Raw genomic sequence first — 25,695 nt, forward strand, 5'->3', positions numbered from 1 at the left:
CTTCCCCCATTTTATTTCAGTTCTTTATCTGCCTTATTTCTTTCTGTTTCCCCTGTTCCACTGACAGCATTTCTATTGTGTCAGTGTCTGATAATCTTATCAGTGAATACCTATTAATAGAATACAACATAACACATAACGGCTTACAAGGTACTGTGACCATGTTGACTTGGGCTCTGCATTTGCCAACGAGATTCTGTAGGTTTACTTTACTCATCCCTGTTAGAAACACAAGCACCAATCTGTAGTGGAAGTATTTGCAGGTCATTCTTGTTTACAAGTCAGCCACATTAAAATGATTTAAGCACAAAGACCTGACCCAGAGGGCATTACCAGGGTGGGGTCAGATGTTATATTATCATTTTTGTAACTTGAGTTTTATCGACAATACTATACAGTATTTGGTTTCCTTTTGGATTCTTGTGTATAGTTCCTAATAAATACTCTATTCAACAATGTGTTTAAATGTGTTTATTTTGTCAAAATGGAAGTGGTTCTATGTCAGTGTTAGTAAAACAGTACAGAGCATATTCAAAGCATTTACCACTGTGCTAAATTTTCATAGTTTTTTGTAAAAAGAAAAACAAACTGCAAATGTTACAGAACTAGTGAGAAACAACTCTGGTGGATGTATGAGCTCCTTTAATTAACCTCCCCAAAAAATAATTGAATCTAGTAGAACAAAGAAGAAAGGCAGGGCTTGATTGAAGCCTTTAAAATCTTAAAAGGAATTGACAAAGTTAACCTTAACCAATACTTTAATAACAGCACAGAAACCAGGATCAGAGAACACAGTTAAGTGGTGACGTACGTAGGGTGTGGAGACATGTCTTCAAACCTAGCACGACATAGCTTTGGAATGGATTACCTAGCCATGTTATTGATGCTCAATTACCAGGATCCTTTAAGAACCAACTCGACAAAGTTTTGAGATCATCAACCGTTGACCGTAATGTTCTTCTTTATTAAACCCTGTTCCAATAAGAGTTTTAAGATTCAAAGCATATCATCCATCAACCATTAACACGACTGGCCACTACATTTGAAATCTGTTAAAAAAAATGTAAATCAGATTTTTCATTGAATGTGCTTGTCACTAGTTAACTTATTCTGCATACTGTTTATGGTAGCAGCTTCAGTCATGTCACTGCTTGTTTTAAAGTGTTTGTCTATGCAAGTCCTGTGACAGTATCTAACCACCATGAATAGTAGCTGATGACTGATACTTATTTTTCTCATAAGCATGTATACATAATCTCCCTTGTATGCAGGGCAGTCTCTATTAAGGGATAATTTCAAGAGTACAGTACACTTATATAACATGTTACCTGCTTAGAGAAATTGTTACAGGATTTTGTGCACTGGTAGCTCAGTTCTGCAGCTTTAATCTGATAAACTGCAGTCTTTCACTTGGCAAGAAGCAATAAGCTGATATTAGAGAGGTCTTGTACTCCTGTGTAAACAACCTGATTCAGTCTGCCTCACTACCCCACAGCAGGTGTGCATCTCTATCACCGTCTGTGAATTCTAAACAGCCTTTCATTTATTTTTCACAATCCAAACATTTAATTGGTGTCATTTATATTTACACAAGGAAAGCTAATCCCACTGAAAGGGTCAATGTACAATCAACTAAGATTTTTATGTATACTACACCTCCCAGTATGTTGCAAATGATTTCCAGTCAAGAAGGGAGATCTGACAGCTGTAGACAGAGGGACGAAAGTAGATGATTTTGTAACGGGTACTGTGCTTTCACTACAGCCAGTCTAGAGAACAGGCTTCATAGTATTTCCAACCCCTAAATCACTGAAGTACTGCTTGGCAGTAATCATTTTAAAACTTCAGCCTTGTCAGTGCTGCCTTAGCTACCTATCTCACACTTGACCTATTTCTCCACTAATAGAACACACTTGTTAAACAACATGGCAGTGAAAGGATTTTTTATTTTGTTCTTGACAGCACCAGCACTAAAACATTGAGAGAACCTTAGAATACAGAACCAAATGTGAATACACTATATCAGAGCATGTGCTTGGTATCACTGATATTGCCAAAGAATAATCCGACTTGATAGCGGAAAGGATTTTTCCCAGATAATGCACGCAATGGTAATATAACCTGCAAAGAAGCCATACCTAAATATCTGAGGTATCAGCAATGTGAGTATTACGAACACAAGAGAGTATTTATTTATTTATTTTTTTTGGTCCAAGCCTGCAATTGTCACAAATCAAACTGAACGGTATCATTATATTTTTCCTCAGGAGTTTCCAGAACACATACAATATGAAGAAGCCATCTGAAAAGTTGAGAACTGAGCAGTGGAAGATGCATGGGCAGAGGCATAGTTACCGAAAGATGTTTCATGAGGTAAATATGCAAAACTAATTTAATACATTCTTGCTACAGTAACCGGGCACACTAGAAATGTCAAAATTTGAATTACAAAATGTGATCTTTGTAGTAAAAAATCACATCTTAAAATGGGGATAAAAAGGGTTCAGAGGGAGTTTTTTTTTTTTTTCAAAAACAAACTAAAACGTATCTGCCATGCACATAGATTCATCGTATGGGTCTCAAATGTACTGTTACACTAAGTTAAAGTAAACCTGTTTGGAAGCCATGCTTTCTGACTGTGTTTCCTGGGTAATTTGACCTGGAGAGCGGAATTGTCTCCACTCCTTTCCTTCCAATAACCAATCAGCTGCTTCCCTTATTGACTAACATGCTTTCAGTCAGTGAAATGACCCAGGAAGAACAAATAGAGCTTCCTTTAACCTCAAGTATTACAAGATCTCCTATTTGAAAATTCAAATAACACGTGTTTCCTTTAAAACTGCACATCTGAGACCTATGTAGCTGATGGAAATGCAAAATTGCTAAGATTTCTGTTGTGATATTGTTAGCTACAATTACTTTAAATCACAAGGTAAAGGCTATGATGTTTTGGAACACATCATCCAGAAGATTCTGTTGTAATGAACTATTGTTCTCTCTTCTCCATGGATCAGAACTTGGGTTTTGGTGTCTGAGGTGTGTACTCAGTTAGCAGGGAGACCATCAGGCCCTGGGAAGAGACAGATTAAAACTACTGTTAATAGTTAAAAGAAAAAAACCCTGCCATGTCTGTAAACACAAAAGTACAGCCACTGGTAACATGATTTTTTTTTTTTTTTTTTTACAGCTTTAAGTTAAAAACAAAATGTTTGGTAAAAGATATTAAATTCTTAACATCAAATCAATTACATTTTTAAACTGATGTTAGAACCATTATAATGATAGTAAAATAAAATAATAAAATATGTTTCAAAGCTCTTTTCAAAATGTCCATTCTAGTGCACAGACAGTGTAAGGATTATTGTCCACATTGTCAAACAGGTAGAACAGCAATAACGATCCATGATGTGGCACGGAACAGGAAAGCTTTTTTTTTTGCTTTTTTTTTTAATCTCTCTTCCTGCAGTGATTTAGAGTACAGATCTCAAACCCCATTGCACTAGAGGACATTTTGAAAAGAGCTTTGAACCAGACTTTAAAAGTTATAACGTGTAAAAAGGTGTCAGGGTGTTAACAATTAAAAGAAACAGGTACATTTATATTTAGAAAAGAATTATGGCAATGTGCCCCGCCCCGGTGTGTATTTCGTGTTACATGTTGTGTGTTTGTGTTAATGTTGGTGTATTTTAAAGTGCACAGGGTATAAAGTGGGTTATGAGCATGAGTGTTAGAAAGTGTAATTTGTATTTAGGCATGAGGATTGCACAAATCGTTTCACGTGCAAAGTAAAACGGTATTGAGATGTAAGCACGGGAGTGCACAGATCGGTTCACGTGCTGGGATTCAAGTGAATAATTAATTGGTAATTGAATCCCAGCATAATTGAATATACAGATGCAAAAAGCACTCACTCGGGGTTGTGTGTTCAGGAAGTAGAGAACGGGTGAGAAAGAGGGGAGTTAATTTAAGATAAAATCTAAAATAACAAATGCTACTCGTGCAAGGCCTCGCACGATACTTGTTTAGTGTTCGTCCACTCTGTCTGTCTGTCTGTATTTGTTTGGCCACCGCGTCGTTTTGTTTTTGTGTTTTGTGTTTCAAACCTTTTATTTTCTGTTTGTTTATTAAATACGCGCAACAGCCCGTTTCATTCACCATTTCACCTCGCAGTGTTGCGTGTTCCTTTCTGGTCTGACGTCACCACTAAAGGCAGCTTGTCAGAAGAATGTACAGTAAAAAGCAGACGGCCTTTATGATAATTCAGAGAATGTACTTTTGACAATGTTGAGGATTCACTGACATAGCTCTGTGCTCTTTCCCTGGCTGGCTTCTTTATTTTATATTTTTGATAAAGAGTTTCTTTGCATTATTTGTTTTGATGTAGAGCTATAAGCATTACTTAACACAATACTTGCACCGGAATTAAAGGAGATAAAGAAATGTATTTCTATCTCAGTAAGAGGGTGATTCTTCACTTTGTCCCTTGAATTTGACGCATGGAACGATGTCAGTTGTACCAAACAGGCATTACCAAAATCTACAAAACTGTAGCAAGATGACTTTATGATGTCATCAATATTCTAGAAAAAAAAAGTTCCATTCTGGGAGGTAAGTCGTTAAATCCAGCCTTACCTGGTCCCAGTCACACTGGGACTTTAGTTGACCGCTGAGAGAATTATGTTCTTTCACATTCAAGTAGATGTTATGGCAAAACCAAAGTAACCTTCACCTACTGTACCATCTGTAAACTATCTCTAAATCCCATATTTTCACAGACACATGTGTTAGGCCTCACATTTGTGATACACATCACAAGCGGTCATCAAATCGAGTTAATGGCTGCTTTGAAAATCCCCAAAGAGATCACTCTGACCGCTAAGCCTCCACCCATGACGGTCATTTAAATAAGTCTTGCAAGGCTTACTGTCTTGGACTTGGGAGATCCTGTTTTTGGAGCGTAATGTTTATTCTCTACGACATCCATATAAAACATACAGAGTAACCAGGGAATCAACTGACCTGTGGGATTTATCCACTGAGAAAGTGGGCCAGCATAACCTACAAACCCTGATTACAGTAGTTTACAGCAATTGCCAAGCTGAACAAATCACGTGAGCACTGCTCACCTGCAGACGGCCAGAGATTTTACTCTTTAATATGTTTTCAGATTTTTATTTTTTTATTTTCCTGTTTTAATTAAATATATTGCTGTCAATTTGCAGTAATGTAAGTAATAATACATTTTAAAGCACTTTACAAACAAGTCATCTGCAGTGCATGGTTCAGGGACTGTGATTGCAAAAAGTTTTACCCTTTATACACATTGAAAGTAAAAAAAAAAAAGAAAGTAATTTCAGTGCAATTGTGGATCGATGTCCAGACAGATTCCCAAAGGCTAATATTCTGCCAACAAGCTCTCCAAGATAATGGTTATAGCATTATGGATGCATGCTGAGCCAGCACACAAGATTGAGAAACGAACAACATCACATGGTTTACTGCAGTATACCATGACAAAGCAGGTAAAGTGCCATACATTCCTGGTGCAAGCAAATAAAAGCGTGCAGTATTTTTTCTAAGGAGTCCTGTATGAGGTACAGTGGCAATTCTGAGTAGCATCATGTTACGCAATAGGTATGGTAATTGATCATTTTGAACCGAAAGACAAATCTTATAATTCTCCATCTCTCTCAATTGGCTTTTTAATCTTATTAATTATATATTTATCATTTTACCCATCTACCTGACATTTTAATATTTTCCTCATAAACGAAAAAAAGTATTAGCTAATATAATGTACTTCTGTAAACCACCTCTTCATATTTGAGAAGATGTGCAAAAGTTCTCATCCTCTTGTTGAAAGAGAAAAAAAGCCGACCGAGCCATCAGTGCAGATTAAGGGATTAAGGGAACATCTGAAAATTATAATCAGAAAATGGAACGGATGTTTCCTTTAAATAGATACTTATTATTGAGTTAGTAAAAGGCAGATGTAGGGGGAATAAGAGCAAAAAAAAAGAATATAAAATTGTTAAAATCCAGTTTCTACTGGAGGTAGTGGTTTCAACTAGAGAAGACAAATACTGCAGCCTTCACACGACAAGAGTGTTCCATAGAGCTTCTGGGCTGCCCTTACCATGATCGTCCACTTCCTGTTCTCTGCTTCTGGGAAGACCAGAGAGCGCTGGGAGTAGAAGACCTCATCATCTACTTCCTCCTGTTTGCGGGGCAGGCAGTGCAAGAATGTCCAGTTTGGGGCAGCCACCTTTCCAGTCTGAGGCATGGCAAAAACAAGCACGTATTTATTATGTAATGGCATTAAAGGCTCACTTTAAAGAAGGGCCATATTCCATTTCTGTTCATCAGGGTTTGTCAACTGAGAGCCAAGTGGAAACCAATTTCACAAAATTAATTTCTCCTAAACCTCGCCAACCACCACACACACACACACACACACACACACACACAGTTATCTTTTACCTGACATTTTTACGGATTAAAAACAAAATCAAATAAAAATTAAAAAAAAAAAATGTAATGCATAAAACTGCGCATAGCAAATTTGCTACAGAGCTTGTCTGCCTCCTCTAAAACTTCCACTAACAACTACTTCTCCCAGAATACAGTGTCTTTAGTTACTAGTAAACTGTAACACAAGAAAAACCAATCCAACAAACATTATCCAATCTCTGGCTAGCCCTGTTGTCTTTGCAGTCAATCACAGTAAGTATAAAAAAACACTCAAAGTTACAAAGGTTGACACCCCAGTCCAGCTACAAACCCGACTGGAACCATCGTCAGAGGCAACCATTAAAAAAAGGTTCCTATAATATAAAATTTAATGTTAAAATTAATTTGCAGTCACTATGATGCGTCGAAGAAAATGCGCTGAGCCAATAAAGAACCTTGTAGAACACACGCATGGTTGTACAGTAGTTCAAAGTAACATTGCAGTTAAAATGCAAGGCTTTTTTTTTTTTTTAAAGCCTACCCCATTACAATTCAAGATTGTACAGTGCTTATTGAGATTACTCATGTCTTGCAAAATACATTATACCCTCTGTGTTAAAATTAAGTTACTTCCAAACCTTATCTGGAGCGCTGGTTATAACAGGCATTAAATATCAGTGTGCGTTCAGTATGTCAGCTGTGTGTGTGAGAGAGAGAGAGAGAGAGAGAGAGAGAGAGAGAGAGAGAGAGAGAGAGAGAGAGAGAGAGAGAGAGAGAGAGAGAGAGAGGTGAGTGCTGTTACATAAAAAAAAAAAAAAAAAAAAAAAAAAAAGATTTTTGTACCTGCATGGTAATTTGGTAACCATGGAAATCCTTCAGTTTCTGTTTCTTCTCCTCCTCTTGGCCCATACTTATCCAAGTATCAGTCACCAACACATTGCTCCCACGAGCAGCTTCCACGGGATTGTTGGTAAGGAACAATTTGGTACCACACTGATTAAAATAATAACAGCACAGCAATACAAAACATCAACAACAACAATACACCCGTCATTACTGAAAGAGTTCGGTTAGGCCTAGAAATTAATTATATTGAACCTCCTTGATCCTTTCAGTACTGCGCCAATGGTTTCCACGGCTACTCCAGTATAAAATATGAATGGCACATGAACAGCTAAAGAAACAACATCACGCATGAGCATTTCAATTGCAAAGAAGGGGGGCAATCTAGGTTAAAGGCAGTTGCTGCCAATGTTAATTGAATGATGTGTTTTTTACTCCAGATCAGGGATGGAAAAAGTAGTTTGAGCCCTTACAGGTTTGCACACAAGAAGATATCAAATTCAGATACTTTCACTTTATGTTTTAAAACTTGCAACCAGGATTAGTCATCCTGGCCACAAACTGAACAGAAATTGACTGCACAAGAAGTGATTATGTACCAGGAAGCAACTTTTAATGTAAAAGAAATAAAAGAAATTCAAAGCTATAAAAAAGTTTGAAAGCATCTAATATGATCATATTACCGTGAATCAACACACACATTTCGCAGGTAGACAAAACAAAACATGTCCTACCTCTTTTGACAATTTCTCAGCTTCTCTGGTTACACTAGCATCAGGCTCATATCCCTGAAAAGAAAATACAATCACAGTACAAAACAATGTTTTGTTACAATTGAACAAATGGTTCTCTAGATGTGTGCAAACCACTTCTAAAGTGCAACCCCCTTAGCGGGGGAGATTGTAGACAAAATACCTTTTTCTTTTTTTTCATATGTACCCCTGGGTTTGAACATGTACTGTACATGTAAAGGATATTTTTTTACTTATATGTCGTTATTAAATTAACTATATGTTCTGTTATGGAATAAAGACTGGTTAACATTATATATTGCATTAAAATGCTGGTCAGCACACAGACACACACACACACACACACACACACTCTATTCTTTAAAGGCTTACCTTTGGGGTAGCAATTCTAAGATGGATGCCAAGTTTCGCAGCCGCCATCATAAATGAGTGTAACACGTTGTTACCGTCACCAATCCATGACAATGTCAATCCATTTAAATACCCATAGTGCTCCTTAAGACATATTCAAAAAGGTCACAACATGTATATAACCTCACTTAACTTATACAGATGAAATATTAATGATTAAAATGATTAAATATATATATATATATATATATACACACACACACACACACACACACACACACACACACACACACACACACACACACACACACACACACACAAAGAAAGCAATTGCTGTATAGCAAGTAAGCATTACTACAGCACAGTTAATAATACAACTGAGCAGATCTGTGGAGTGACAGGTTGAAATTCATTACATTTGCTTCAACATTTCACAATCATCACTCTGGGATACATTGTAGAAAACTACTACATGAATCTACCACATTTTTATAATGGGGGCTGCATACCTCAGTAGTACAGTATCATTCACAAGGGCCATTCACACAGCACTTAATGCTGTACTGACACAGTTAACACCACTTCCTACTTGCACCTGTACGAATTGTTTTTGCAATCTAACTTTAGCAAAAATAAATTCCTGTTATAAAAAAGATGCCAACTTAGCGTGGTGGTAATTGTTATGTGCATATGGCCCCTCATATGTTGAAGGCACAACACTTGCTAATGAGATAAAAAAAAAAAAAAGACGAGTGTTGCTGAGGGGCTTCTGAAATTTGTAGGTGGCACAACACCAGTAAAGAGCAACGCTGGTGCTATTTTATACCTGAAGGGTGAGGAAGTCTGCTAGGATCTGGATGGGGTGGTACAGGTCGGACAGCCCGTTGATTACCGGGACAGAAGCCTCTTTGGCCAGCTCGTCGATCGTGGACTGGCTGTAAACTCGGGCTAGGATCAGGTCAGTCAGTCCAGACAACACTCTGCAATCGCATAAAAAAGCCGGGACTAGTCCTTGCTATCAAATACATGGTTAAATGGTTATATTTCAACACATCAATTTAATTATTCCAATGCAAGTGCAATATGTCAAGTTGCTGTGCTAGTTACAGGAGTTTTATCTCCGACTGGGTTCCTGAAATACTTTGAAGGGGTCTGATCCCTTACACATTAAACTTCAATAATCCACATTTAAATGTAAAAATACACAAGTTTAGAAAAGACCTCTGTAAGACAGGGAATGATTCAAAATCAACATTCGATTAACTGTACTGAAAATTGAACTTCTGTTCAGCTCTGATATGGTGAAACACCAGTCTTTTTCACAGCCTTCCTAGTTGGAAGAGATCGCCCTCTTGTGGCAGGAGATAGGGAATCACACCACAATTCATCATTTACTTGGCCTAGCATTGTGTTACAGATTCCTCACCACTTGTGCCAAGCATTGCCCTTCTCTGTACAAATAAAATATAATTACAAAAGTATATACTTTGAGTTCCAAAACATATTTTATGATGAACAGAAACTAAACAGGAAATACACAGATAAATGCACTGACATCAAAATTAACATCAAAGTTACTCAAGCACTTTACAAAAGCTTGTGAAACAGTGTTGTAATTAACAGTCTGTAGGTAAAGTGTATCTGCAGGACAGCTTTCAGTTCTAGTACGTCAGGTGCATGTTCACCATTTAGGTCTTGCAAAATAAATAAAATGAGCAACCAGACTGTTTTATATGGTTATCTTCCAGTATATATACAGTGTAGTGTAGGATTGTGACAAAGTGGCTGAGTGAGAACAGGTGCAGGAGTGATGCAGTGCATGAAAGAAGCAGATAGAGATAATTATAATCTGGTTTGGAAATGTTTTTACTGGGGTTTTTCAGGTGTGGCGACCAAACAATAATTCCCCGGCAATACACACCAATATGTACAGCACAGGGTAAATAACATAAGACCGTCCCAAATAATAAACAATAATAAAAACACAGTCACCAGTCCTGGGTGCGTGCAGTAGTGCTCGTGGTGGGTGATACAAGTTTATATTTGTGACAATGGTGAAGTGCTGTTCGGTTTAGTGCTGGCCTTCGGCGACAGCTCCGGAACTATGTTAGCTGTCTAGTAACGTACATGACCCCTTGGTAAACGAGTGCAACCGCATCTCCAATCTGCGGCTGCCACGTCGTTTCCCTTCTGGGTCAATGCGTCCTTGCAACGGAGTCTCGCCTTGTTCCAGACTGGCTGAATTCCCGACCCTGGGAAAGAAATATCAGACCAGCCTGTACAAAGAACCCTGTTCTCGCTGCTTAGCACCCTCACAGGTCGGGAGGGAGATTTACAACCAAGAATCATTGTATTTCTGTCGCAAGGATATATTAAAATAAGCAGTCACCAAGGGACACCCAATAGGGGTCCCAACACCGCCACCTGGGGGGGCACTACTAAATTAAATTAAAAGGTATAGAGGCAAAGTGACCGGGAATGGAAACAGAATGACAGAGGCAAAATAAAATTTCACAAAGTTTTATTACAATGATCTTTCTGGGCCACCGGGTCAAGTTGGCATTGCTACCGAAGAAGCCAAGGTTGCGGCCGTAAGGGACTGGCCGCCCCCTACCAATCTCCGCCAGCTGCGAGCCTTCCTCGGTTTAGCATCCTACTATCGGTGGTTCGTTGCTGGGTTCGCCACGGTGGCTGCCCCCCTCCAGTCATTTCGATGAGTGTGGGTTTACTGTTCAGGGGAATAGCTGAGTGTTTAATTGGGGCACCCCGTGGTTCCGTGGGGGTATAAGTAGCCGCCATTTTTTCTAATTAAGTTAGATCTACTCAGGAGGCTGAGAAACAAACAAACTGAGTGGAGTGACAGCGATAGAGGGCGGTAATTTTTATTTCTTATTTTTTTGAGCATGGACTTGGCCGACAGAGTCCTGTGTTGTAGGGGCAAATAAATAAATAAATAAACTACTTTGTTAAATAAAAAATAAATAAACTTATTTTGTTGAAGAAGACTACTGCCTCCCGTGTTTTATTCAAACTTAGTAGTAACAGCAATTTAAACTTGTTTTTACTGAAAAATAAACAGTAACATGTGATCATAACAGCTGTCTGTGTTACATGCTGTCACATCAGAACTTGACTAACACAATTATAAGGTGCGGTCACCAACTCTACACACATTTTCAGCCAGTCTTGTACTGCAGGGGCCTTGGTGCTTCAAAAGCCAATTTTAATTCTTGTTGATCTTGCCTTGCTGTGAGCAGTGCTGAAATAAAACTCCTTCGTTGCACTAATTACTACTTTGCCAGACACTACAAGCAGACCACTACTAGCCTAGCACATGCTTAAACACCCCCATCGGCCCTCTGCGCCACGATGAGATCGGTGCCCCCTTGTAAGTCCCACATACCTAAAAACAAATTGAAAACCCTGTATACTTAGAATAATCATGTTAATGCCTAACTCTTTCTTGCTTTTTTATTATGTAATGTGAGAACTTTCAAGTGAGGTAGCATCTGTTCTTTCTATAAAATAAAAGAGTTACTGTTAAGTCAAGACAGCCAAAACATATTCAAGGTCTATTTTGGAGACGGGAGGGATAATGAAGGGTACACTGAATATTTCTGGGAATGTGAATCAGGAGAAATAATTGAAAGATTGCTGCCACACACTTGGGAGGACAGAACATAGAGCTAGCCGTTCTTTTCCAGTCTCCTGTGCTCCCACTGAATCTGGGGTAATATCCACTTTCAGTCTTATACTTGCTGCTTATATACTTGAATACATTTATAAGTGTTGTGATTCTGTCAAAATGTAATTGTTGTGCTTTCCTCCTTCTTCTGCAACTATTCTGACATCATTAAAAGGTACAGGCACCCCACTCCTGTTAACGTCACTTTATCACTTTAAAAAGTAGAGTTGTAAAGCAGTTTAGGTTTTAAAATACACCTAATCAAATTCAGAAAATATGTTCACTGCCACCCATTCCCCACTTTTGCTTCAATTTATGATTTCTTGAATCCCTCTCCTTGATGTAGGTATTATATTTTCCCCAGTGCTCTCCGTGTTGGACATACAGAATCCCTATTCAGCAGAAACATGTACAGTATCCACCACTTACACCGTCCAGGGTTATTTCGGGCAGCCGAAATTTGCCATTCCCATTAATTTCAATAGCAAAGGCATCGTTTATACCGTGTTAAGCATACTGTACATTTCGGGCAAACTCAGCTGTTTGGATCTCGTTATGTTCCATTCACACAAATTTAAATAAAACATGCACTGCTTATTATTGTAGTAATTGCTCTTACTAATCCACCAGTCATCTGCAGTAATGAAGCCTACATGTTCTGTACATTTCTGCACTTGGTAATGAGCGTCTTAACGTGACTCATGTCAACACAAACGCGCCCACTCTAAGCTGTGGCAACTGTACCACTGTGTTGGCCAGCTGACCCGCGCTGTCAGTAAACCCAGTTAGCACAAGCACGCTTTTGGAATTGCTGAAAACAAGTGCGTTGCTCTCTAGTGTTGTATATCTTCGGAGATATTTGAAAGTGAAGAAAATGTGTTAGAAATGAAACAAAGGAAATAGTATCACAGCTTAAAAAAATAATCCTCCAACTGTGAGGGAGTTTGTGTCCCGACCCACTGAACTCGAGCTTTAGGAATGATCTGAAATTGTTGTCGCATGGACCCTGTTTCTAATGCCTCAAAGGCGAGGTTTGTGTCCCATCTTGGTAAGGTCCAAGGCAATAAACAGTAGTGTGTGGTTTGTGATGGTTCCACCAATTGCTTTGGGATAACAGATGAGTGAACACACTATGCAGTTTAAAAAGGGCCTGTTCCTACAACCTGAGGAAGACTACCAGGGTGCAACTGGAGCGACTGGTACAGTGCTGTTAAAATAACCTAAATAGTCAAAGGTAATCTTTTGTTTTAGGTAGGTTTTATTTGTTATTAAATGCTTTAGATATAAACCTCAACTACTGTTTAATTTCGTTTAATAAACAAGGCAACATTACTTTATTACATTAACATTACATTAATCAGTTTTTTGACTCTCTCTCATTCGTACACCACACCTCCAGCATTCACCCTCACTGACTCACTTAACAGATCACAGTTATTGTATTTGCCAAATCCCAAGCACTAACCTTGCTGTGTCAGCGGTACTCTCGTTGGTTCCCAGATGAATGTCTTGTGTGGTGAGGAAGCAGGGGTGCCCTCCCAGCAGCGCAAAGCCTTAAAAAAATGAAACATTAAGAGGGAAAATGAATTCTTTGTAGGAATGACAACAATTGACAAACTAAATACAGATTCAAACAATGTCCATGTTGTTTAAGGCTCAAGCATCTGGTCAGCTTTGATAAGACTGAAGGCCACAACTCAATATATTGTACTTGCAGACAGCTCATCCCGGACTAGGGCTCTGAATGGCACCATTCTTCCTCTGTTGTGCCATATTAGGAAGAGGCGAGAGGAGTTAAGCGGTGAAAGTTTCAGTGAGGGATGCAGACGAAGGTGTTAATCTGGTTTGAAGAGGAGGTCATGAATAAGTCTACAGTATGTGTGTTGAATCTGTCAACTCTGCAGTTCTGTTGTTCCAGCTGTAGCTGACCATACCGGATTCAGCACTTTTACATATAACAGGGGTGACACAACTGTCAGTAGAATTTAGTTCAAGTTTATGATGCTTTAATACTATATTAATTAACCAAGGACAGCCACAGTAATTCTAGATATATCTATATTAGAATATTATATACAGTAGGTATTGCTATTTAGTTAACTCAAAAACTAATTGCAAGTTGCACCTGGGAGTTTCAATTATTTTTGTAAGAATAGTAACACTATACAAATGGAACATGTGGGCTCTTTCCGATAAACATGCTCCCTGTCAGGGCGGTGTACACCTTGTTCTGTTCCAATTAAAGTGCACAAGCTCTTATTGGTTCATCAGCTGTTTCTGCCTTTCCATTATACAGCCCTTGCTTTTCAATGTCAGTTTGCGTGCAAAGTGAAGGCTCAATGGCACAACACACCATGTTCCTGCAGCACAGCTGTTACATGAAGACAGCTGTAACAAGCATATATTTCAGATATTTGCACTTGCAAAACAATATGTTGCTCATTTGCAATTGATCTTTAAAAGCACCCCCCTACCCCCTCCCTCCCGGGTCCCACCGAAAGGAACCTGCAATCACTTACTCCTTGCTAACTTTCAATAAAAAAAAGCTGTTGATAGATGAAATATAATTTTTTTAAAAACTGTAACTTTCAATATAAAGCCAGAGCTTCTAACAACCTTCAGCTCATGTATAGAAGCTCTTCACTGCAGCAGTACTTAGTGTTTGGATACAAATCCCTAGACTGTCTCCATTTCAAGAGCTTTTACTAAATGAAAACATGTAATCTGGGATCTGCTGGAACTGCCTTACACAGACACCACAGCATGTGTATTGTGCCTTTACGCAAGATGGCATGTACAAGTATGACCTACTAAGGTTTAAAGTATGTTCTTAAATGAATACAATCCAAGTTTGAACCGAACAGTGTATTTGTACAAAAATCAGCTCAACTTAACGATGGTGGACTTATTTGTAATGGCATTCTGGGTACTCCGCTGCATCCCACTGTGAAGCTGCTCACCTGTCTCTGTGGATATTCTTGTCCTGGTGCTCCTCTTCTCAAAAATCATGGCAATGGACTTGCCCTGAAGCAACGGAAGAAACTGTAGACACAAAAACATAACTTATTTAAATTAAAATGACATTTTTGAGTTTCTTATTCCATATATAAATTCTTGGTGTTTGATTTTACATGACTATATTATTTATTATTTTACACGACTATATTATTTATTTTGACACAGTATTTGTCAGGTTGAGATGAATTAATAAGTGTTCAGGTCCCGGTAATGTATAGACTGACATCATTAACATACCAAAAACGTTTTTATTCACTGATGTGCAAATATATACGTATGTACTTTTAAAAAAAAGTACCTGTAATAGTCGAATTTCACTAATGAGAAGAATATTCTGTATAAAACAGACGATGCTACGATCGGTGTGATTATTTTGTTACATCGCCTATCACTGCCTCACACCAGCTGTGATAGAAAGAGACACTTATTATTGCAAAGTTGGACTTTTTTTTTTTTTTTTGTGCACGGACTTCCCCAACCCCAGCCCCTCCGTTAATAGGGGAAATCAGGAACAGGAAGCAATCAGCGCAGCTGAGAGACAAACTACATGCTGATAAAACTCGGTGTACTAATACAAATATGTTTTAAAAAGTAAACGTCAAGAAATAATAACAAATTAATCTCCAAATAAATGAACGCGTTAATCACAAACGTTAACTGCGATGAACCGAGATCCCTAATACATATATACTTATTTAGAATCCAAGGCTGGCAATCGGACGTGAAACGAGCAATGCGATTGGTCGAGCAAGGTTCCAGCTGTCCGTATATGGATATGGACAGTTGGAGCCTTGTCTCATAGTCTAAATCGCTGCGCTATCTCACAGAATTCATCAGGCGGTAGCCATCCTGCTTTTACAGTTACAGATGTAGAGCTGTAACTATGAAACTGAGTGACCGATTACCTGCAAAAAATCCCAAAGTAGTAAGTACACATGCCGACTTGGATGAAGAACAATTAAATGGACTGGAAGAGAGCAACAAAAAATAAAATAAAAAATAGCTGTCTTTATACTCATCCCGACTTTGTAACTTAAAAGAATGTATTTTTAGTGGTTTATAAACACTACAGAAAAAGACACTTCTGCATATTATCCACCCCTCTCAGACAGACCTACAAACCCGATACACCGTTGCATTTATTTTTATTCCTCCCGTCTGTTCTGCTCAAACAGTGTGTGCCTGCACAGTCAGTGACAGAAAAAAAAAAAAAAAACTTTGTGCCACCTCAACCCCCTGGTGTATCTTTTCAATGGCAATGTCCATAATATTAAAAATACAGTTGTACTTTCTTTTGCATGTTCCAATAAAATTAATTTACTCATCTTACCTTAGTGTTTAGTTCAAAGTTATAAATGGGACTACTTTATTGCCGTAAGGATATTTCATTAAAAGAAAAACAATAATATTTTGCCCTAAACATGATTTATGCTTTTTTTTTCTTCAAATCCACTGTTTGACCTGGATTATAAATGCAATAAGGCCCTTCAGGCCATCCGTATATGTTGACTATATGGAGTTCTTGGGGTTGGAGGCTCACAATGCCCCGAGGGGTCCATATATTTGACATATACGGATGGCCTGTCAGGCCTTATTGCATACATATACAAATGTGACTACCCTGTTGGACTGGTCAGTGTCACACAGCAATCAAGTGGTGCAGAACTTGATGGAGAGTCAGATTCATGTGACACCTCCACTACATCCCCATCACATTGGATATGGGGCTAGGATTGTGGGATGCGTCGCTTTGGTAAAACAAAACCAAAACCAAAATCAGTTCACATGAATTCAAAGAAAATAATTTCTCAATATAATTTGTGCAAGGTTTGAAGTTAAACCAAATTGCAGGCAATAGACCCCACTCAAAAAGAGTTAATAGCTTGTATCAATGTGTATTATGACTGTAGGCAGCTTTACCTGTCCTTTGTTTTTTAATCTGTGCTTCAGGTCTGCTGCTGTCCATAAGAGGTGCTTGATTTCCTCTGAATTAAAATCTTTTAGAGTCAGAAAGCTACGACCTTTCAGCTGGACAGCACTGAATGTAGACTGTCCTCCTCTGCAAAAATGAGAAATGAAACAAAAACCCCAAATATATTTTAATAAGTTAATACAGAACAACAACAAACGGAACCAAAGAAACTATGCACCCTCAATGTTCCTTTAACAAACGGAACCAAAGAAACTATGCAATCACAATGTTCCTTTAACAAACGGAACCAAAGAAACTATGCAATCACAATGTTCCTTTAACCTTGCACCTTTGCAACTACAGAAGCCTCCAATTAGTATAAATGTTATTATGTTCTTATCCTTCTACTTCTTAACTAGCCCCCAACTGTGCTTACACTTAAAACTTTGGAATCTGGACTGGAAGCAGGATCGCAATAATGCTAGCACCTTAAGACAGGAAAAGGTTGTCTTAAATGTGCCAATATAAACTGGAAAACTAAAAAAAGGAAAAATAAATAAAACAATAGGGTTATTATGACAATGTTATGCTAACAAGTTTCGGCCATTATTTCCAATGCTTTGGGCCCTATTCTTAAACCTTAATGACTGTTTAAAATAACGTAAATTAAATTTGCAGTTCACAAAACCAATTTCAATTGTTTAATGAGTGCTAGCTGTGATTTAACACTGCAGTGCCTGCTCCCATCAGGAAACCTTACTTCACATGCAGCAGTGACAAGCCTGAGGTCTCACGGTTTAACCCAATAAGTAGCACTCACGGTTTAACCCAATAAATTCTTTTTTTTTTTTTTTTTTTTTTTTTTTTTAATTCAGAACACACGCTTTATTTATGTCATTTTATATATTAGAGTTAGACCTAACTTCTACAGTTAACAAAATTTGAGTAAGTCATCATAACAATATAGTTAAGAGAGAACATTAAAATAGATCACGCTCCAAAAAAACCCCACAAAGTAGCTTATACTCAAATGTGGACAATGACATACAATGGGTTAATATCTCACGTGTATGACACCCTACTACATACTAGTAACTTTCCATATTACCCAGGAGGGCTCTGCAAAATCCCTGTACAGTAAATGCTCACGTTACACATACTGTATATATCCCTCACAAGTTTTCCCTCATCCCAAACACTCACCAACATAATCTAACCCATATGAAGTCTACCATAAAACTGCACTTATTATGTTTGTTGTTTTTCCTCCAAGACTTGCACAGTACTATAGTTTACAATGCTCCAACACAATTGCTGATCCTTCATTTACAATGCTTTTACTAGGCTGTGTTTTTACAAATCGAGTCACCATAAATTCATGCATTTCTCGAAAAATCACTGTATACTACTAAATGAAGCATAACGTTGAGAGGCCCTAATGCAAACTTTTTTTTTTTTTAAAAACCTATTTCGCGCAAATTAAGGTAAATTTACTTGGACATAAAGCACGAAAAACTTAGAAGAAAATAACGTGGAGTGTATTTTTTACCTAATATTAAAGCGATAAAAAGGTAATCTAATATATATTTTTTAACATAAAAAGATAATGGCTACAAATGATTTGTCAATTAATTATGATGTCGACTTACCGAAAAGTTCTCGCATGGCGGTATTGGTAATTGCAAGATTTTATGGCGCTAGCCACAATATTCTTAATACTAAAACAAAAAATCATTTTGTCGCACGTGGAAGCTCTTTTTTGTCGGTCCTAAATCCCGGCTCTTTATGAATGAGTATCAGTACTCTCTGTGTTAACTTATTTGCGTTTCAATTTTGAAAGCTTTGCTATTTTTGTCTGACGCAATGTATTGCCCTTTTTTAAAGATTGCTAAACATCTGTACAGATCTGAGGCGTGGCTAAACAGCGTCAAACATAGATATAGGATTAGATCGGACACGACCATTGAAACTCCAAGCAACAGTAGGCAAACCGGCGGCCATATTACCTAGGAACGGAACTTCATTCCCTATAAAGCAACAGATAGGAGCGGAGATAGAGAAGAGGTGTTTAGTTGTTGTTTAAACTTTGACTTGCTCAGTTAATACATAAAAATAACAAATATTATGTGAACATGTTATCTTACAAAACGGGTGTGTTTTCTGATCGTTAAATAAAAACACAGAATGGAGGGTGGTAATAGAAGGTCAGACACCTAACGAACAGCTTAGGAGACTTGCTTTTTTTGACATATTAACATATTAATAAATACAATAAATAAATATCTATTGTACATACATACATCCGATTATTTCAACGCTACCCTCGTGATTGACGGGGTTGTTTTAATAGGTATGAACACCAATAAGTTGTAATTAAGTGTAAGTACCATAGCTATAAAAATATTATATATATATACAATAACTACCAATAAAGCGTTTTTAGAAAAAGTAAGACATTATATTACCTTATAATAATACTAATGTATTTATTTGGCTGACGCTTTTATCCAAAGTGACTAACAGGGGTACAATTAACTATTTTTACATACAAATTCTGGTACCCATTTATACAGCTGGGTTTTTACTGGAGCAATCAGCTCTCAATGGTACTGCAGAGGTGTCCCACGTGGGATAGAACAGCCTCAACATTTTTGTAACTTTACATTGATAATGATGGGGCTAATTATTCTAAAAGCTGTATCTGTACTTAATAAGAACATTTAAGGTACAGAAAGGTATGACATGAAAATAGTTTTATCTTGCATAAACTAACAATTACAACATTAAGGATTTTTTTTCTGTAACTTTTTCTTGACACCTTTAATCGCCCTTTCTGAAAGAACATAAAATTAAAAAATACAAGTCAAGTGTATTTGTCCTGATGTAAAATTGCACAATAGGGAGTAACTTTACATAAGCTATATGACAAACTTTTACAGATTAAATTAGGTATTGCACAGATGAATACTAAAAAAAAAAAAAAAAAAAAAAAAAAAATTGATAGAACATTTTTACATGATAATTTTTAATAAGATTTGGAAAGATGGGAACAATTTAGTGTCTTAACGTTATTGGGAGGAAATACACTAGTTATTCCATTGGTCATCTTTACAATCCTCCTGCTCATCCTCATCTTAGGCTTAACCTTGGGGGGACCAAAGCCATATTACATCAATGAGAATATGAAATGATTAAAAAAGCTATTCCAACCAATTAACTTAGTCATGTGCAAAATGGAACATGTTATAATGATAACTACAACATGATCAAGGAAATTGAACCTACAATAGATGGAGCAACACTGCAACAATAATCTTGTAAAAAATATTTCAACTCAAAAATAATAACACGAACAAATAACATAGCAAAATAGCAGAACATCTTAGATGTACCGGAGGATATCAATTTTATGAGATCATGGACATCCCCTTTTAAATTTCCAGCTCTAAATAAGACCAAGGAAATTCATTTCAGTATTCTACATAGGATCTACCCAACCAACTTAAAGATAAGCCAGTTCTTTCTAAATGTTTACCCTCAGTGCAGTTTTTGTAATGGTTCTGATGAATCTATTGAACATTTGTTTTACCAATGTGATATAACCTGTTGATTCTGGAAAGATCTGTCAAGCTATCTGTCCACTCAACTAACAATTCATGTTCATGATGTGATCTTCCACTTCATTTTTTTCCCCCAGATATTATAATATATTATAGGCTAAGTATCATATCCAAAAATGTAAATATAAAAGGAATAAAACCAAATATTGCATATTTTACTAAAGTGGAATATCACACGGTAGCTTTGCTTTATATACATGTCCAAACATGAACATCTGTAAAACTGTTGGATTGTAAATGTTATTTTTAATACTACCCTGGTGAAGTTTATGATTATAAATAAAAATAAATAAAATAAAAAAGTACAGGCAAGTCAGATACACGCTATAAAATGCAATGAGAGCAGACGTGTACAATTAATAGATTGACTTCTTAGTTATAAAAACCTTCAAAGAAACTATTTTGGTTATAGGCCTGCCGTGTAAACTAATTGTCGCCTCGAAAAGGCATTATTTCCTACTTTCACAGCTCGGTTATTTCCGTAAAATATTGTTTTAAAAGGGCTGTTTTAACTGTTTCATTAATTCAGATTAACTAGGACAAAGAAATGTCCTATAATTACTGTCCGAAAGATTTGATCTGAGGCAAGTCAAAATCTGGGATCACTACTATCTACCACAAACAAATGATTATGTACAACCAAGTTACACAACTAGTGCAAAATATGCTACTTTTCTTTAAATCCTTCAATGCGTTTATCAATATGCAATACATAAATAAAACTGCACCGGTGGTGATGAAAAATTGCAGCGCACACTGCACTCTGTTGCTCTGTCAGTGTTTGACCTGTGGTTGCTAGAGGCACATTTTTTGTTTACTTCCGGGGTTGTCTCCCGAGTCACAGAAACACAGCAGACAGCTCTTGTCTGACTGAGCAAATTATAGAAATATGGCAGGGGAGGCAGATGACGAGATACCTGGTAAGTGACTTACATTGCGCTATTTTATCACAGAACAGTTACTCAGTATGAATGTGGATACAAATATTTCTCTGAGGATCGACAGTTGTGAAGCTTGTGGAATACAGAGAAGAACACGATGTTCTTGTTATTTTCCATTTGCTCCGTTATTGTCGCTGTATTTTGTATGGGTTCAACAGATCACAGCCGCAATGTTGTATTTTAAATACTCAGTTTTCTAATAATATTACATTTTAGAGTTCATACGGTGTGAAAACAAAAAACGTACATTTTGCGTATGTCGACAACAAGCAGGCTAAAGAAATCATTGATATGCACGCGCTGTAAATTTTCCTTTTATTTTTACGTTTACGAAAATAATTGCTGATATTATTAAGATAAATGCATCTTGCGTGGAGGGTAGCAACAGGTACACCCGTATACTTGCTCCTGATTATAACAATAACCAACTGAAAACAATTTCCAAGAACTTTGACATTTGTAGTGGTACACTTTTTGGATTAAACAGTATGAAAGAGGTACATGACTTTCGTGCTTTTAGGGGACGTCCTGTTTTCCAGATTTGTAATACCTGAAAGCAGTTGTATTGTAATCTTTTTTTTAGTTTTAGTTTTGTTTTGATTTGTTGAATGTATTTATTTTATTTCAGGTTATATTATCACATAGGGCAAGACGTTCATTGACTGTAAAAACACAAACAGTAAGTTAGCTTTTACCAATACATAAATATGTAGTACAGAAATAATCAAGAATGTCAGTAACATACATCTCCCGCCACGACTGTAAATTAATAAAATAAGAATGATGAAAAAGATCATCACCATGACAAATTTCAACAACAAATGGCAATGAAATGTTTAATAGACCCTCCTGAAAACAAATCATTGTGAGACTTAAATAATTTTTATGATTTTCTTTTGTTTTTTTTTTTCATGGGGGAGGTACATTGTTAAATCTTATCAGGAAGCTCACAATTATTACAATAAATATCCCTTTAGGGAAAAAAACAAAACAAAAAAAAAGCAGGCAAAAACTAAACAAATGGTCGCAGTTTTTCTTGGAAAGCAATTTTTGTGATTCCCCATTGGATCTCTGACCAAGCCTTGCAGTAATAAATAAAAATGTCAATAGTTACCGTTTTACTTGGTTAAAGTAAACAGAACTCAGGCGGGGATTTAGATGTGCATTACTCCCAAAGCTCTTTTCCTGTAGAGAAGCTGGTCACTACCACAACTGAATTTGGAGTTGTCGCATTCTGTGGCCTGTGGCCCGGACCACTCCAGCAAAATCATGGTACTGTGTCTTGTGTGCTGCGAGGTGGTCGGGACCACTCAGATGCCGTTATTATAGTCTGATTTTAATGTGAATTTTTCTTTAGGCTTATTATTTTCTTTTCCTAATTCTTAACTTACAGTCATAAATACCATTGTGTATTTATAAGAAATACTCTCGCAGGTGCTGTAGACGTTTTTATTTTATTTTGGTTAGGCTTTTGTTTTGCTAATCACTAGTATTAGGGTGGGCGAACAGCACTCGATTGGGTTCATCCTATATGAGGACAGTGTGTGCGTATCGTTAATGTAACAGTTTTGAAAATCAATGTAAGATATCCCAGTAATCATCAATCGCAAAACATATATTTATATATATATATATATATATATATATATATATATATATATATATATATATATATATATATATATATATATATATATATATATATTTATGTCTATTACACGTCATAAAATATTTAAGTATGTTTGTGTGGTTGTATGTTTAATATAGCTCTAAGCTTGCTAAAGATCGTGAAAGACAACGAAACCTGTTGTATTCATAGAATAATAATTTCTCAAAATAAAATATACAGCACAAAAAATAGTTATTTTGATTATACTGTTCACCTAGTATACATTTGGTACAAAAAAAATGTACCCACTAGTAAGAGGCTGAAGCTGCTCCATTGGTATATGGTAAAACAATGTCATTGTATTTATGTACAGTATTTACAGTGCCTATAGTAGGTATTCACCTCCCTTGGATGTTTTCAGTTTGTTGTGTTACAACCTGAAATCTTGATGCATTTAAATTGGATTTTTTTTCCCTTTGATTTACACAACCTACTCAGCACTTTGAACAGGCTTTGACTGGGCCAATCTAGGACATTCACTTTCTTGTTTTTAAGCCACGCCAGTGTCGCTTTAGCTGTGTGCTCGTGGTCATTGTCTTGCTGAAAGGTGAATCTCCGTCCCTGTCTAAGGTCTTTGGGAGACTGAAGGAGGTGTTCCTCAAGGATTTGTCTGTATTTAGCTCCATCCATTTTGCCCTCTACCCTGACAAGCTTCCCAGTCCCTGCCGATGAAAAGCATCCCCATAGCATGATGCTGCCACCACCATGCTTCACAGTAGGGATGGTGTTTCCTGGGTGATGTGTTGTATTGGGTTTGCGTCAGACATAACGCTTTGCATTTAGGCCAAATATTACAATTTTTGTTTCATCGGACCACAGAATCTTTTCCCACATCTTTTTGGAGTCTCCCACATGCTTTTTTTCAAATTCCAAGCAGGATTTTGCATGGGCTTTTTTCAGAAATGCCTTCCTTCTTGCCACTCTTCCATATAGGCCAGATTTGTGTAGTACCTGAGCTATTGTTGACACATGGACAGTTTCTCCAAGGCAATTGGTTACACCTGAGTTTATTTAGGAGTGTCAAAGCAAAGGAGGTGAATACTTATCTAATGAAGACTTTTCAGGTTTTTATTTTTAATTGGTTTGTTTTTTCACCCCCCTTCCCATTTTTTCACACATTGAAAGTGTTGAGTATGTTATGTAAATCAAAGGGAAAAAAAATCCCATTTAAATGTATCAAGATTTCAGGTTGTAACACAACAAACTGTGAAAACATCCAAGGGGGGTGAATACCTACTATAGGCACTGTAGTTTAGGGTTAGGGCCTGATTTTCTCTGGGCAAGTGCAAAGCTATTGGCAGAGGCAAATTGGTGTGCATCAGGTTCACAAGTGCGATGGGTTTGCGAACCTGCTGGGTCCCACTTTTTTCCCCATTCAGGGCAATCAGTAGTTGCACATTCTGACGTTGTCTCTTGGAACTTAGTAAGTCATATGATAATTAAGCATTTTCAAATACAAATGGTCATCTCAGCACTGCATCCGTGCACAAAAGGGAAAATGGCATTAGAGGGCACAACAAGCGCTTTGTCAAGAACGAGGAAGCAGAGGTTCTCAGAGAGAGAAATGTGATGTTTGTTACATGAGGTACGTACTTGTACTGATGATTAAATTCAGTGCAGATCTCTGTTTGCTCTGCTCTGGTGTTTCAGGGAAAATGATGTAATCACTGGCAACCTTTAACAAAGTAGCGTTAACTTGCCATTGTGAAAATGTTGACTGACTCATGCCTACAATGTCTGAAACTGGGATCTGAAATGTACCTGTTGCATAAAAAATAAGCGCTGCCGTTACCTTTACAGCAGCAGGCAAGGCAGTGCAAATGGGTGACTGGTTCTAAATACACATGCAGTATTGCATAAATCAGCTATTATTTACATATTGAGTCGCAGTCTCTTAATACAGTCACGGTCAGTGCCAAAAAACAAATACTTTGCCTGTAAACTGTAAGAATATAGGGTTTATAATCAATATTATAGGGGGTATGGCACGGCTGTCTTTCAGCTTTTGTAGAGAATATATATTGTGATTACTTTGCAATGTCTCTGGTCAGTACTGCCTGCCAAAATAGCATAAAGTTACTTTGAAATGTCTATTCTGTTTCTCTGCTTTGGGCTACAGCGGATAAGATAAAGCACGTGTAACCTGCAAGGTTTTCTGTTTTGCAGAGCATAGCATTCATTTCACAGGATAGCAAGTTAATGATTCTGGGCATATTGTCAAAAGAGGAGTTATCTTGTCAGCTTGGCCATGAAGAAGTTGCACGCGACTACATGTTCTGGTGTGAAAGACTCCTTACAAAACCCTCTCAGGAGGAGAGGTCCGGATTTGTTGTCTTTGCCTTCTTGCTGTGTCGAGATGCACTAACTCGTATAACTCAAACTCTGCCATCTTTAACAATTTCAGATTTCATCTCTGTTTATAGCCCACGTGTAAAAATGTGCTAGTAAGACAGA

General features: G+C 37.2%; 2 protein-coding genes across 4 annotated transcripts in view; one reads left to right on the forward strand and one right to left on the reverse strand.

The window, feature by feature from the left end:
• Window positions 1–458: 458 nt before the first annotated feature.
• On the reverse strand, window positions 459–18,936 carry otc (ornithine transcarbamylase). Its single transcript, XM_041259091.1, has 10 exons — window positions 18,661–18,936; window positions 17,020–17,158; window positions 15,042–15,123; window positions 13,547–13,634; window positions 9,223–9,376; window positions 8,418–8,540; window positions 8,028–8,081; window positions 7,294–7,443; window positions 6,137–6,274; window positions 459–3,070 (listed from the first exon to the last, which is right to left on the reverse strand). The coding sequence occupies exons 1-10, from the start codon at window positions 18,744–18,746 to the stop codon at window positions 3,011–3,013; spliced, it is 1,074 nt and encodes a 357-aa protein (XP_041115025.1). The 5' UTR covers window positions 18,747–18,936; the 3' UTR covers window positions 459–3,010.
• Window positions 18,937–21,462: 2,526 nt separating this feature from the next.
• Window positions 21,463–25,695, forward strand: part of rpgrb (retinitis pigmentosa GTPase regulator b) — a 36,156-nt gene continuing 31,923 nt past the window's right edge. For all 3 annotated transcript variants that reach the window (XR_005950866.1, XM_041259092.1, XM_041259093.1), the window contains exon 1: window positions 21,463–21,551. Coding sequence is in view for 2 of the 3 variants with exons in the window: in XM_041259092.1 (XP_041115026.1) it covers window positions 21,521–21,551 (31 nt within the window). In the remaining variant the exon portion in view is untranslated. The remainder of the gene's footprint in view (window positions 21,552–25,695) is intronic.

This window comes from Polyodon spathula, chromosome 9 (genome assembly GCF_017654505.1).
Source record: "Polyodon spathula isolate WHYD16114869_AA chromosome 9, ASM1765450v1, whole genome shotgun sequence".
Lineage (NCBI taxonomy): Eukaryota > Metazoa > Chordata > Actinopteri > Acipenseriformes > Polyodontidae > Polyodon > Polyodon spathula.

Bases quoted from the DNA above. Each gene is read 5' to 3' on its own strand.
- otc (XM_041259091.1), bottom strand. From the start codon at position 18,746: ATGATTTTTTGTTTTAGTATTAAGAATATTGTGGCTAGCGCCATAAAA. The intron at 8,541-9,222 runs GTATAAAATAGC...ATATGTCTTAAG, and splicing joins CAGACTTCCTCACCCTTCAG to GAGCACTATGGGTATTTAAA. The intron at 8,082-8,417 runs GTAAGCCTTTAA...TTTTCTTTTCAG, and splicing joins TTAGAATTGCTACCCCAAAG to GGATATGAGCCTGATGCTAG.